Source organism: Meriones unguiculatus, chromosome 6 (assembly GCF_030254825.1).
Source record: "Meriones unguiculatus strain TT.TT164.6M chromosome 6, Bangor_MerUng_6.1, whole genome shotgun sequence".
Lineage (NCBI taxonomy): Eukaryota > Metazoa > Chordata > Mammalia > Rodentia > Muridae > Meriones > Meriones unguiculatus.
The window spans coordinates 55432930-55446539 of record NC_083354.1 but is presented as its reverse complement, the minus strand read 5'-3'; the positions used below and the strand labels follow the sequence as shown (position 1 = coordinate 55446539).

Here is a 13610-nt window from a genome sequence, read left to right as displayed (position 1 = left end):
ATTAAAGACTTGGCAGATAAAATGGAAGGTTTTTTTTTAAAAAAAAATACTTTTGGCTATAGTAATCGCTTTCACTTATTTATTTTTATTTTTTAATGATTAAAGCCATAGAAGTTCTAAAGGGGATACGGTGTGTTCCCTTAACACTTTTAAAAATAAGCTTTCAAGTGACATTGATTTGACATTAACAAAAGAAGTGAGAGTAGATTGAAGGGTAGAAAGCTGTCCTAAAGAGTCACCTTGTTTGCAGAGGGGCAGTGCAGGGCACTGGATAGCTTTGCTGCACAGCTATGTGGAACCTAGGCCATCACATGGCTGGGCAACTTCCATGAGCCACTGCGTAGCAAAGTATTTTAGGGACATCTCAAGGGCAAATGTTTTTGGAAGCTGAGAGACTGGAATCAGTCATAAGAGTTTGGGAAACGGTAACTCAGGAGGGTCCAGATGGAAAAAAGGTGGTCAAAGTCATGCGTGGGACCAGTGAGGTCATACTTTCCTTACTGAGTGTACGCTCACTCGGCGTCATTTCTCTCACAGCATCTCTTCTTCCATTTTTTTTTCTTCATCTCCCCCTCCTCACTGCCTCTGTTTGCAACATGAATTCACTATACGCCACAAAATCCTCTATACTAAATACTTTGCATGCACCAATGATTCCTGTCCCTCAAGACCACAGGCTAGTCACCAGGGTCTTGGTTCTATATAAATTAAAGTTTTCATGGGACATCTACTCTGCAATACGTCCTTTAGAACTAAACCAAGCTCTAAGTGAGAAAAGGGAAAACACACAAACAGAAGCAGAAAAAGAGAGAGAGAAAATTTATCATTTGAAGAAGGAAGGAAGATTTCCCTGAGAAATGATTGCCTAGTTCCTTCCAGGTGCCATTTAAAGAGCTTTAAAATGTCGATGCATTTAATTGTCATAGCAACCCTTTGCAGCGGGTACTATTATAATTTTATAGAAATGGGGATACAAATAGTTTAAGTAACTCGATCAAGGTCACACAGCCAGTGAGACAGAGCCAAGATCTATACCCAGATCTCAAATTCAGATACTCAATGTCCCCTATGCTGCCAAGCCCTTTCATTTCGGGACTGTTGTATTATAGAGCAAAAAAACAATTAGTTATTGAGAAATAATAGACAGCATTGTGGTTGTGCCTGTGAATCTTAAGTAGTATACCGAAAAATAAAGACCCTTATTAATGTTGCTTCATCAAGTTACAAAACTCCATTTATTTCAAATTTCTTTGGTGGAAGGGACTGTGCACATTTATTTCTCAGTTTCTGCTGAGCAGTCAGTTCCTGGACAGGATAAATCGATAACCTGGACTGATTTCCAACTTATGAGATGAATATTTAAACACTACTGGGTATTTCTGGTCATAATATTTTCAAAGCTACTAGATCCACCCTCCTCAAAACTCTAGTGCCCCAGTTTGTGCTGTAAGAAAAGCCTCATCGGGTATTCTGAAGGACAACCACTGAATGTGTTGACAGAGTCCATTTCTTTCTTTTTTTTCCCCCTTCTCTTGTCCTTCCAATATTTTTACCCACTAATAGGTCAGCCATCACAATTGGCACAGGGTTCCAGTCACAAGTGTTGAAGCTGCTTGAACAATGAACGATGATATTTCTCCCTTAGGTTAAAGTTTAAAAAAAAAAAAGCTCTGTATATGCTACCTAAATCTTGAGCTGTTCCTAGCTTCTATTCTAACCCCCCATCTGCTACACCCAATTCAGAGGCTTAGTGTCATGACTGGAAACCAGAGCCCAAAGAGATGTCTGTCTAGGAGCAAGGTCCTAAAGGACCAGTTCTCTAAACATTGGCAGTGCAGAGAGTATGCCTCTCTGGGGACAGCTAGCTTTTACAAGGTCTCTATATTCTGTGCATCTCCCTTACCCGCTTCCTTACTCTTCCCTAGAAGCCAACTGGCAGCATAAGCAGAGTTTTGTGGCCTTCTTATCCCTGTGGAGACCCCTGCCCGGCCTGCTGGGACACATTGTTCCTTGATGCAGCTGCTCAAGAACTCTGTGATGAACATGACTATAAGCATAAGGTTATTGTATAACTTCTGTACCCCCCATATCTGATTGAAATCCTTGTTCTTAGAATCTCCTGTCTCGATGTTGAATAAACACTGCTCCCCAACTGTCCCCCTTTTTTATGCCAATAAAGCAGCTTACAGCAATTGCTGAGCAGGGTAAAGAATAGGGCTGGACTTCCCAGCCAGGAGAGGATGAGTTAGAAGAGGAAAGGAGGGGATTCAGCCATACGGGAGGTCCAAGAGACATCAAGAGCAGGAGCTGGAATAGAGAAAGCTACAAAGTGCAAGTATCTCTGGGCTCTGTGCTGGGAGGAAGCATATCAGCTTAGAGGGCTAAGTATAGAGCAATCCCTGCTCAGTTATTGTGTTGTGAAGTATATTATTAAAATAATATAACAGAATCTCAATTATTTGTGTGATATCTAGGTTAAGAGAGAAACTAAGAGAAAAAAACACAGTTTTTAAAAAAATACTTAAACACATGACATTCATTGAGATACACTCTTATGATAATTTCTACACGATGCCTGTATGGTGTCTGATCTTTCTAAACCCACTTCTGTGACTAGCTCCTTGCCAACAACTTCAAGCTTCGTGTGACAGGAGGTCAACCATGCCCTTCTGTCCACACTTGGAATTAAGGGTTGCTTCAAATTATAGAACTCTGCTATCTGCCAGTGTGGGACTTGTAGAAGTTTTGGGCAGGATGGTAATGGGAATAACCAGCTTTCCTTGGGTCTTTGCTTGGGTGCACACTGGAAGCACTTGTTGCATAACCCAACAGCATCTGCATAGGAGTTTTACAAGTGCTTCAGAAACTCACAGTTATGGAGGTGTATTATCATCTCTGTTCACCAGGTAATGAAACTGAATCTGAGTATGATGACTTGTCCCAGTATCTGCAACCAAGAGGTGCCAAAGCTGTGACATGAACAACAAGGCACAAGGGTGATTCTCAGGGTTGGACTGAGAACCCCAACAGTGCCCATGGCATGGTTACATCTACTCAATGCCTAACAGAACTCCTGCAGAGCGTGGTTCATCTTAAGAGCCGACTACATTTTGCAAGGCTCCCTCCTTTGTTTCTTTCTTTGTGCATGCCTGAACTCATTCCATCATCCTTAGCACAGATTTCCACATGCCAGGCACCAGGCTGTGACAAAGGCATACAACAAGAAACAAGGGCCAGGTAAGGCTGAACACAGCTTGAAGTGTAGCTGAACAAGCCAGTTTTGAAAGCAGGTGGTTTTAAGGAAGCTCAGGTGTTGCTAGTACACACTGCTTCACCCAATTATCCTTGCACACGGGAGGGTCCAGCCCACAGTCCACCTAAACAAAGGTTCTGGGACCCCTGGGACAACTGTCTTAAAGTCAATGCAACCATACCAGTCAGCTATTTTCATGTGAGTTCCTGCTTTCCCCAAGAACTGCCTTTTTTTGTTATCGTTGTTTTGTTGTTGCTGCTGTTTTAATAAATAAGAAGCAGTTTCATGAGGTCCCATTTATTAATTGTAGGTCTTAGAGCCTGAGCTGTTGGTGTTCTGTTCAGGAAGTTGTCTCCTGTGTCAATGAGCTCAAGGCTCTTCCCCACTTTTTCTTCCAACAGATTTAGTGGTCTGGTTTTATGTTGAGATCTTTGATCCAGTTGGACTTTAATTTTTGTGCAGGGTCATAGATAAGGGTCTATTTGCATTTTTTTTACATGTGGACTTCCAGTTAGACCACCACCATTTGTTGAAGATGCTATCTTTTTTCCATTGTATGGTTTTGGCATATTTGTAAAAAATCAGGTGTCCATAGGTTTGTGGGTTTATTAATGGGTCTTCTATTCAATTTCATTGATTCACCAGGTCTGTTTCTATGCCAGTACCATGCAGTTTTTATTACTGTTGCTCTATAGTACTGCTTGAGATAAGGGATGGAAATACCTCCAGAAGTTTTTTATATTAAATTTTTATTTTTATATTAATTACACTTTATTCACTTTGTCTCCCAGCTGTAGTCCCCTCCTTCATTCCCTCCCAGTCCCATCTTCCCTCCCTTATCTCTTCCCATGCCCCCTTCCAAGTCCCCGGATAGGGGAGGTCCTCCTCCCCTTCCATCTGGCCCTAGCTTATCAGGTCTCATCAGGACTGGCTGCATTGTCCTCCTCTGTGGCCTGACAAGGCTGCTCCCACCTCAGGGGGAGGTGATTAAAGAGCCAGCCACTGAGTTCATGTCAGAGACAGTCCCTGTTCCCTTACTAGGGAACCCACTTGGATACTGAGTTGCCATGGGCTACATCTGAGTAGAGGCTCTAGGTTATATCCATGAATGGTCCTTGGCTGGAGTGTCAGTCACAGATATTTTGGTTCTGTTGCTCTCCTTGTAGAGCTCCTGTCCTCTCCAGGTCCCCCTATCTCCCCCTTCTTTCATACAATTCCCTGTACTCTGCCCAAAGTTTGGTTATGGGTCTCAGCATATGCTTTGATACACTGCTGGGTAGAGTCTTTATTGTAGAGGATTGTTTTAGCTATTCTGGGTTTCTTGTTATTCCATATGAAGTTGGGATTTTTTCTTTCAAGATCTGTAAAGAATTGTGTTGGTAATTTGATGGGAATTGCATTGAATCTGTAGATTGCTTTTGTAAGATGGACATTTTTATTATATTAATCCTGCTGAGCCATGAGCAAGGGAGAACTTTCTATCTTCTGATATCTTCTTCTATTTCTTCCTTCAGAGACTTAAAGTTTTTTTTTTTCATACAAGTCTTTATTCACTAATAAGCAGATATTAGCTGTATATTATAGGACAGTCATCTATAGACCTAAAGAAGCTAAACACTAAGGAGGACCCTAGGGAGGATGTTTAAATCTCATTCAGATCCTAGTCTATCAGATCTCATCAGGAGTAGATGCATTGTCTTCCTCTGTGGCCTGGTAAGGCTGCACCCTTCCCCAGTGGACTGGGGGAGAGGCATGAGTGGAGAAGAGGGAGAGAGGATGGAATTGGGAGGAGAAGAGGGAGCTACAAGTGGGATACAAAAGTGAATGAACTGTAATTAATAAAAATAAAATATATCTTTAAAAAAATCTCATTCAGAAGGGCAAATAGCATAGACACCAGAAGGGGTAGAAGAGGGGAAACAGGATGGGAGTCTATGATAGAGGGTCCTCTGAAAGGATTCACCCAGCAGAGGATTGAAGCAGATGATGAGACTCAGGGCCAAGCTTTGGGCAGAGCGCAGGTAGTCTTATGGAGGAAGAGAGGGGTGGAATTAGAAGGACATGGAGGGGACAGGAGCTCCACAAGGAGAACAACAAAACTAAAAGGTCTTAACCCAGGGGGTCCTTCAGAAATTGATGCATCAACGGAGAACCATGCATGGAGAGGATCTAGACCCCCAGCTCAGATGTGGACTATTGGCGGCTCAGTCTCCATGTGGATCTCTGAGGGAGGGGAGCAAGGGCTGCCTCTATCATGAACTCGGTTGACTGTTCTCTGATCACTCGCCCCTGATGATGCAGCCTTGTCAGGCCATGGAAGAAGATGATCCAAGCCATCCTGATGAAACTTAACAAGCTATGGGTAGATGGCAATGGTGGAGAACTCCTCCTTTCATTGGATTGGGGGAAGCAGATGATAGGAAGAGGGAGGGAGGAGGCTTCAATCAGGATATATAATGAATAAGCTGTGGAGAAAAAAAATAAAATTGTAAATAAATAAAAAACAAAAAGTTCACATTATGAGCCTACTAGCTATATGATTCTCTTCTTTCTTCAGCTACTTTATTTTAGAAAGAAGGGAGGAGGCAGTCGGGAGAGGACAACATTGACCCTGTGTATCTCACACAATAAAAGGTTAAATAAAATTATAATGTGGGCATAAGCTAGTGAATGTTGTATTAGTGATCGCTCTTAACATGGAACCACAGCCTCCGAGGAATGCTGTGTCACCCAGTACTCCCTCTGCTCATGGGTTCCTGTGCGTTCTCCCTGAGTTCCAGGCATAAACACGCAGCAGCTACACCGGGAAGGTGCCCTAAACTCACCTGCCTCACTGCCTTTCTCACTGCCTATACTCCCTTCACTGCCTGCCATCGCCTCTCACCATCACTGTCTGTTGACTCGACATCAAATACCATCTTTATCCTAAAATACTGTTTCCTCTTTTGTGCTGTTAAATGTTTCATGCCTTTCACAACCTCACACTCAACGCTGTGCTTGTCGTCCATAACTTAGGCTTTTCTGCTTAGAGATGGCTTCCACGCATCAGCTGATATTTATTGGATTTAATTGTGTCCCTGCCTGTCTCCAGCACCCTGTATGGAATGCCTCACCCAGCACGTAGCAGGCACCCAGTGATTATGTTCTGGAAAGACTTTCAACCAACAAATTCAATGGACTACCTCTCTGGGACCATCGGTTATTATGCCTTTCTCTTCCAGTAAGGCAACTGTCACAGAGAAGCACATACAGTTGGGCAAATACAGGCTCCATCATGTTTGGTGGACAGATAAAGAGGACAACATTTCCCCAAACAGCATAGTTCAAAACAGTGGGGCCAGCAAGATGAGTTGAGGTCACACACAGGGAATTTTTGTTAATGTATGTTTTCTCACATCTGTTACAAAGAAATATATTTAGCACATCATGCTTAAAAATTTTTATGTATTCTTTAATGAAAACTTTTATAGCGATAAACGTCAAATTGGTTTAAGGAAAAGCAGACCATAAATAATGGCATAAGTTGTCACTAGTTGTCACTGTGCATTTCTAGGGAGACGAAGGTGGGAGTGAAGAGATGCCAGTTTGAAGGGTCAGACCCGCTGGTACAGCCTTCAGAACTTTAGAGTTATTCACAAAGCTCTATTACTGCAAACAAACAGACAAATTAAATAAATAAATAAATAAAGACTTTTATTTGAAAAAAGGAAGGAAGCAAAGAAGGAAGGTAAGAAGAAAGAAAGAAAGAAAGAAAGAAAGAAAGGAAGGAAGGAAGGAAGGAAGGAAGGAAGGAAGGAAGTAGAAAGAAAAGCTTTTATTTGAAACAGAGGAAGGGGTCTTTTTCTGGTCTCCACGGGAAGGAGAGTTGTGCTGGTGAATGTCAAGGTGAACTCAGACTCCCCAGCTCCAGTGCTAGGTTTTCATCAGCCCTGGGTTTAACACCTTTCTGGGGACTGGCAATTACAAAAGGCTCAAAGGTGTATTTGTGTCTGTTTTGGCTTTCCTGAAAGCCTAGCACAGCACAGGAGGAGTTCCTCAGATTCAGCCCTCCCTCACATACGCTTCTGGGCTGCCTTCTCCACCATTCATCTTCCTTATCCAATTAAGAGATCAAAGTTGAAGGGTTGGCCTGCTTTGGAGGTTTAAAGGTTTCCACAGAAATCCGAAGAACATTTAAAATGACCACCTTTCCTTCCAAACCTTCCTGTGGGAAAGGTAGAATCCATTCCTTCCCCCTTGTCACTAATTTCCAGAGGCAGAGAGCCAAAGCAGAGAGTGAGCTGACTCTACCTATCCTGGCCTGAGAGACTCGGTTCCATCTTTCTGCAGAATCTGTGTAATCACAGCCTGTCTGCTGTGCCTCATCCTCTCCACACAGCTACAAGGACCTTTCCAGAATCCACTGCCAAATTCTTATTTTTTTCCCTGACTAATTTTAAAGACTCAGTGTTAAAATTAAAACTATAAAAAAATCTTCTGAAGTCTAACTTCGTTAGTCTCCCCCAAACCTTCCAGGTTTAGCACATCTGCTCATTTTAATGCTCTGCTGTGAGGAGTTCAGAGTCCCTAAAAGAGAACACACCTTGGCCTTCTTATCAGCATTCTGGGATTTGAAGTTCTATTAAAAGAAAAAAAAAATCAAATACAGTGTCTTCAAAAATACTTAAGTAAGCTGACCATGATGGTTCATACATACAGTTCCGTTTGAGAGGCGGATACAGGAGGATTTCGATGAGTTGGGGTCAGGCAGGGCGACAGGGTAAGACCCCGTCTCACAACAAACAAACAAAGAAATTAACCAAACACACTGCCTGATGGGGGGGGGGGGTTGTGTTTCTCTGTGGAGAACTGTCTGCTGGCGCCACAAGACCTAGATGTGAGAGATGACCTGGGGTGGCTGCTGCCGTCTATTTCTGTGGAAGAATGCGGGGGGTTAGTTCCGCAGTGGTCTGCACGCCACCATGGCTCTTTTTCCACGGGGTTACCCCGGAGAGAGAAATGCTTTGTGGCTTACGACAGGCTCACTGAAGAATATTTTGTGCATGCTGTGATTTGTATCGCCCATTTGTGCACAGCTTCTCAGCAGATTCCGTACACACCTACCGTGTTTTAACGCCCAGTCTGCTCAGAAACAATATTCTTCACGGCCTTCCCAATATAAAAATGTTTACTGACTGGCAGTAGTATATGGATGCCATGGGATTGGGCTGGAAGGCAAGGAATGCTAGCTGCTTTTTCCGCCCCTTCCCGCTTTCCTTCCCCGTCCGTTCCTCTCACCGGCACCTAGCCTGACTGGAAAAGTGTGCCTCTGCCAGACGGTGGTGTGCAATTCTGACTGTCACTGACTGAAGCTGCCTTCTTCTCTTTCCAGCTCCATATCCATCTACAGTCCCAAGGAGAATCCCAATGCCTTTGACACCGCAGCGTTCTTCCAGTCTGTGGGCAATTTCCTAGGGATCTTCGCCGGCTCCTTTGCCATGGGCTCTGCCTATGCAGTTGTCACAGCACTGATATCCTTTGTTGTTTGTTGTGTGGAAGCTGGGGATAGTTTCTGAGGCTGAATGACCTCCTCAGCAGTGAATGGTGAGATCAGATTGAATTCCATACAGCACTGCTGAGCTCATTCCAGTGTGATCCCATGAAGCGTGGGATCAGTGCCAGGAGTGGGGGGAGGCATGGAGGGTTCTTTCTCTGCCCACAGTCAAGTCTACCATTTTGTCAATGCCCTCTGGTAGACAGCCTTAGAAACACTGGCACCTAAGGAAAGCTGTGGGCATAGGACACCAGGACTGACCTCAAGAAGGTGAAAAGGAAGAACGGAAGCTCCAAGGTCAAAAATAAAATGGCATCAGCTCCAGTTGATAAAGTGACTGTGCTCTGTGGTCAGTCGCCAGCTGATAGGGTAAGCCAGGACCATGGCCAATAGGGGCCTAAGAAGCGTCACAATTGTGTTGTGGGGGTTGGGAATGAAGGAATGGTGGTCAGGACACATGGCTTCCCTTTGTGTCTTGATCATTAGGTGGAGCTCTGGCAGAGCTCACCTGCTGGCTGGACTGGAGTAGTCCTAACGATGATGGGGACACTGATGGAGGTGTAGCATGTGCCTGGGCTTTCACAGACACCTCTTCATTCGAGTCCATCCTGCAAGACATGTCGTTAAAACCACCTCTTTGCACAGGAGATTAAGGAGGGAAGGGACCTCCCACAGTGTAATAATGACCATGATGATAATAATACCAGTTAGGATTTACTGGGAACTTTGCCACCACACCCCTACCCTAAGCTTTTTTTTTTTTTTTTAAATCAGACACTTTGTACAAGGATCCTGAAAGGTAGGTAGATCCTGTTATTATTCTAACTGTACATTTGAATAATCTAGACCAATTAAAGTTAAACAATTTGACTATGGCCATATAGCTAGAGTGTTTCAGTACTGGGATTCAAAGCCAGGCTTTTCACTCTGATAGCACAGGCTGGTGGGAGCAGAATGCACAGACACAGAAGTGAGCATGCTGGTGGGAGCAGAATGCACAGACACAGAAGAAAGGGAATAGTCCTAGAGGCCAGAAGTCTGCCAGAGGTCAGGTCACATCTGAAAGAAAGAGCATGGAGACAGATGAGACAGGGGACAATGAAAAAATGCCCTATTATTACCATTATAGTGCTGGGGTCAATTGCATGGTGCGTGGTGGCTTTAGCAGCCTCTATAGGCAGGCTGTGGAGCAGGCAGGTATACACAGCTGTCTGTCCACCCCTACCCTGGACGTCTTGTCCGTACTATGGTAGCCTCCTCAAGTCAGGCCTTCAGGCTCTTGAGTTGGATTTCAACTCAGAACTAATGACTTCCCAGAGAAGGTCAAAGGGTGCTCCTCATCCCAGTAGATGTACCACTTTGATAAGCAGACAAGTGTAAGCTTTCCCCTTAAACCAAACTAGCAAGAGTTAGGAGAACATACCCAATGAAGCAACAAAGGGGATTGTCGGTAAGGTCCTAAGGTAAGCCCACGTTTTCCTCTACATAAAAAGTCACATCTAGATCTTTAAAGCTGTATTTCCAGGAAGGGTGTTTGACCAGAAGAATTTAACCTAAACCACTAACATAAAATCTTCCACAGTCCCCACTGCATGCTAATGCTGTTCTGAGTACATCATTCTATACACATGCATTGGCCATGAACAGATAGATAATGGCATCATCTACTTTTCCTCAGAGAATCAGAGGTTAAATGGTCTAGACATATGACTAAGCAGATAGTGAATTTTGAAGTCTGCCATTCTGACTCCTGGTATTCTTGCTTTCTAAAACATATTAAATCACTTTTTCACACGCTTATCTCATTTCACTCTCCAAACTTGAGGGGAGACACACTATTTTTGTTGCCAAGTCACAGGGGACAGATGTGAGGATCATGCTAACACTGCTTAGAAGACAGACACCCAGTGACTAGACGAGCCAAGGACTGAACCTAAGTATTCAACCCAAGAGGTCAAAAGTCATGCTTTCCCCTCCATAACATGCACTATCCATCTTTTGATGTATATGGGGTTTCATATTTCCTTCTAAAAGCATTAGATTGCAAGTCGATCACATCTTATGATACTTCAGGATGCTTCATGCCCAACAAACATGGCGGCAATGTAACACTTTCCCATCATCACAGACTCCTAACCATCTCCTCATAATCCATTCTCTGCCCAGCTAGGGTCACCATCCTTTATTTTTCTTCTGATTTATAGTTTACAGATTATTGTCTACATCTGTATCACCTTTGTCAAAATGAACCGTTGCTTGCCAAAGGTGTTTAGTTTGACTTAAAAAAAAAAAAAAAACCAGTCCTCCTCCATCTACTTATACCAAGGGCATGAGCAGTTCTTTCTTACTGTGAACAACTGCTTTTCCTGTCCTGTTTCCACCCCTAGGGGAGAAGGTTACATGGAGAGACCTGCTTCAGGCTACATCCTAAGGACCAGCACCATCGCCTCCTCTAAGGGATTTCTCTGAACCCAAGGCACACTCCTTTGCTTGGCCTTTCTCTATCTGTCAGTGTTTCTGAGGTGAGACTGTAAGGGCTAAATGACATCCAGGGTATTTTATACCCTCAGCCTCTCAGTAGATACTTTTTTAAAAATTTGAATTTTTATGGATGTGTTTAGCCTGTGGTGAAGAATGGAACCTATACTCCTCTCCTTGGGGCCTGTGTGCTTTACCTACTCCAATATGAAGAAACGGCCTTTTATTCTGAGACTGTCATCACCAAATCCATTCCTCTTAGCCAACAAAGAGATTTAGTTGCAAATACAGTTGTTGTTTTCCTTAACATATCTTGTCACTTGACCAAATTTACCAAGCTCAGTGAGTTCCCGATGCTGGAAACAGGCCTGTTTTTCCTCCTTTCCTGGAGTGCCTTCCTGTCTGCAGAGGCCGCCGGCTTAACAGGTCAGTATTCCATGCTGCAGTATGAGCCAGACCTGTGAGTGTGGTTGTTGTGTGTGTCTTGGTGTGTGCTCTGCCCAGCTCAGCGGGAGAGGAGATGAAGTCTCTCTTAAACAGTGAACTGAATGGATTCTGTCAGAATCAGCCACTGTGGGGCTCCCTGGGGAGAAATGATAAAAAAATAATTCATCTACTTTGTGTAAAATAGTTTAACAGAATGACTTCAAAATGTTCTTTTCTCCATTTTGGACAGGAGAGGATGTTGAAAGGCCTGGCTTATAGTTATGATGGATGACTTTACAAAAAAAAAAAAAAAAAAAAAAGGCTCCATGCACTGTGTGTAAAGGAATTCATACACTCAGCTTCAATGGGGAGGAAGGAGTGGCTTCTGGATGCCAGCAGCAGGCTCTGCTGTGGACAGCCTCTCACACAGATCAGTGTTTTAATCTTTGCATGGCTGCTTGGATAGTCAGTGCAAAGCCAGTGAGTGAGTGACTCAACACTCATTGAGGAACATTCCATGAACCAGTTTACCCTGTCTCAGATGATCTCATTTATCTAGAGAAAGACTCAAAATAAGAGGTGTTCTCATTCACTGTGTGTGAGCAGTGATACTCAGGTTTAAAACTAGAAAATCCAAATCCAAACTCTTAGGCAGGCTGACAGCAAATGAACCTCCACTGTGGGAGACCACACCAACCTTCAAGAGAAGATAGTCATTGGGTCCCTTGTTCCTTTGCTGTTGGGTCATGTCTGCGCTGTTACTGTCATGCACGTCATGTTAGCACAAACTGCCTAAAACACTGCAGAGCCTCATGGGCCCTGCATTCCCCCAAGGCTTCTAGCTAGGAAGCTGCCTTGAAAGTTCTCAAGAGACTCCAATCAAGACCGTACCATCATATTCCACCTCTCCAGGCAGTTTATCCAAGTTATGACAGTGCAAAGACTGTTATGTTGATGTGTTATGTTACTAAGGAGTTTGCTGAAGAGATGCACATTTTGGAGGGATAAGTTGGATGCTGTCCTTTAAATAAAATAACACAGGCAACCCCTTATATCAACTATTCAAAGGATTGTTTCCCCTTTCTTCATATTCTGTGCCTGGTTCTGTACTTGTGACATTATCCGCATAACGCTAACAGTAAAAACAAGTAGAAAGATTGAGAAGTGTATTGTAATACAAACACACCTGAAAATGGCACATTTCTAAGAATGAAGAGTTTTGATTTCAGGATCCATTTCAACTAGACCTTGTTCTAGAAACTATTTCCAAGGTCACAGGCCACAGAAAACCCTACGTGGTGGCATTTCTTACCTTGCTCTTTCACCAGCCTTTTAAAACTGGATAGCTCAGGACCAAGGAGCCACCCTCACAAAATGGGCAGTAGTAGGTATGGGCCTCGGCAGTAGAAAGACCCCCAGTGTTCATGGCTGCACCTAGCAGCAGACTTTTCTGAGCAGTATTCCAAATTTAGGCAACGTGCCTAAGGCATTTGATTCAAACCAAGCTAGGTGTGAGCATTCCCTATTGCCAAAGACCAAGCCTGGTCATTCCAAATCACTTACGTGTTTATTTGTTATTTAATACTTTTCTATTTCCAAACTGGATTTGTGACAACGCGTAACACAAGCTATGCATATCATGGGACCTCTTAGTTTAGGATAAACATTCATGTTCTGGGATAGAGTTTTTCTGCAAAATTAGGCAGCTGTGTGTTGCTATAATTTGGCAATACGCTTGGCTCTGAGCTTTTTAGAAGCCAAAGTCAAAAGGGAGCATGTTGACTAGTCCAGGACTAAAACATCCTTTTCAAAATAAGTTTATTTATTTTATTTATAAAATGGCCAAAAATATAAAGGGGGGGGCTACTAAAATTTTAGGAGATTTTATCAGTTGGATCATCATATGGGTAGTTTGAACAC

The 13610-nt window shown here is 43.4% G+C and overlaps 1 protein-coding gene across 2 annotated transcripts in view; it reads left to right on the top strand.

The window, feature by feature from the left end:
* Positions 1 to 13610, top strand: part of Slc9a9 (solute carrier family 9 member A9) — a 540735-nt gene that overhangs the window by 249338 nt on the left and 277787 nt on the right. For both annotated transcript variants that reach the window (XM_060385517.1, XM_060385518.1), the window contains exons 7-8: positions 8625 to 8763; positions 11585 to 11690. In XM_060385517.1, the coding sequence (XP_060241500.1) occupies positions 8625 to 8763; positions 11585 to 11690 (245 nt within the window). The remainder of the gene's footprint in view (positions 1 to 8624; positions 8764 to 11584; positions 11691 to 13610) is intronic.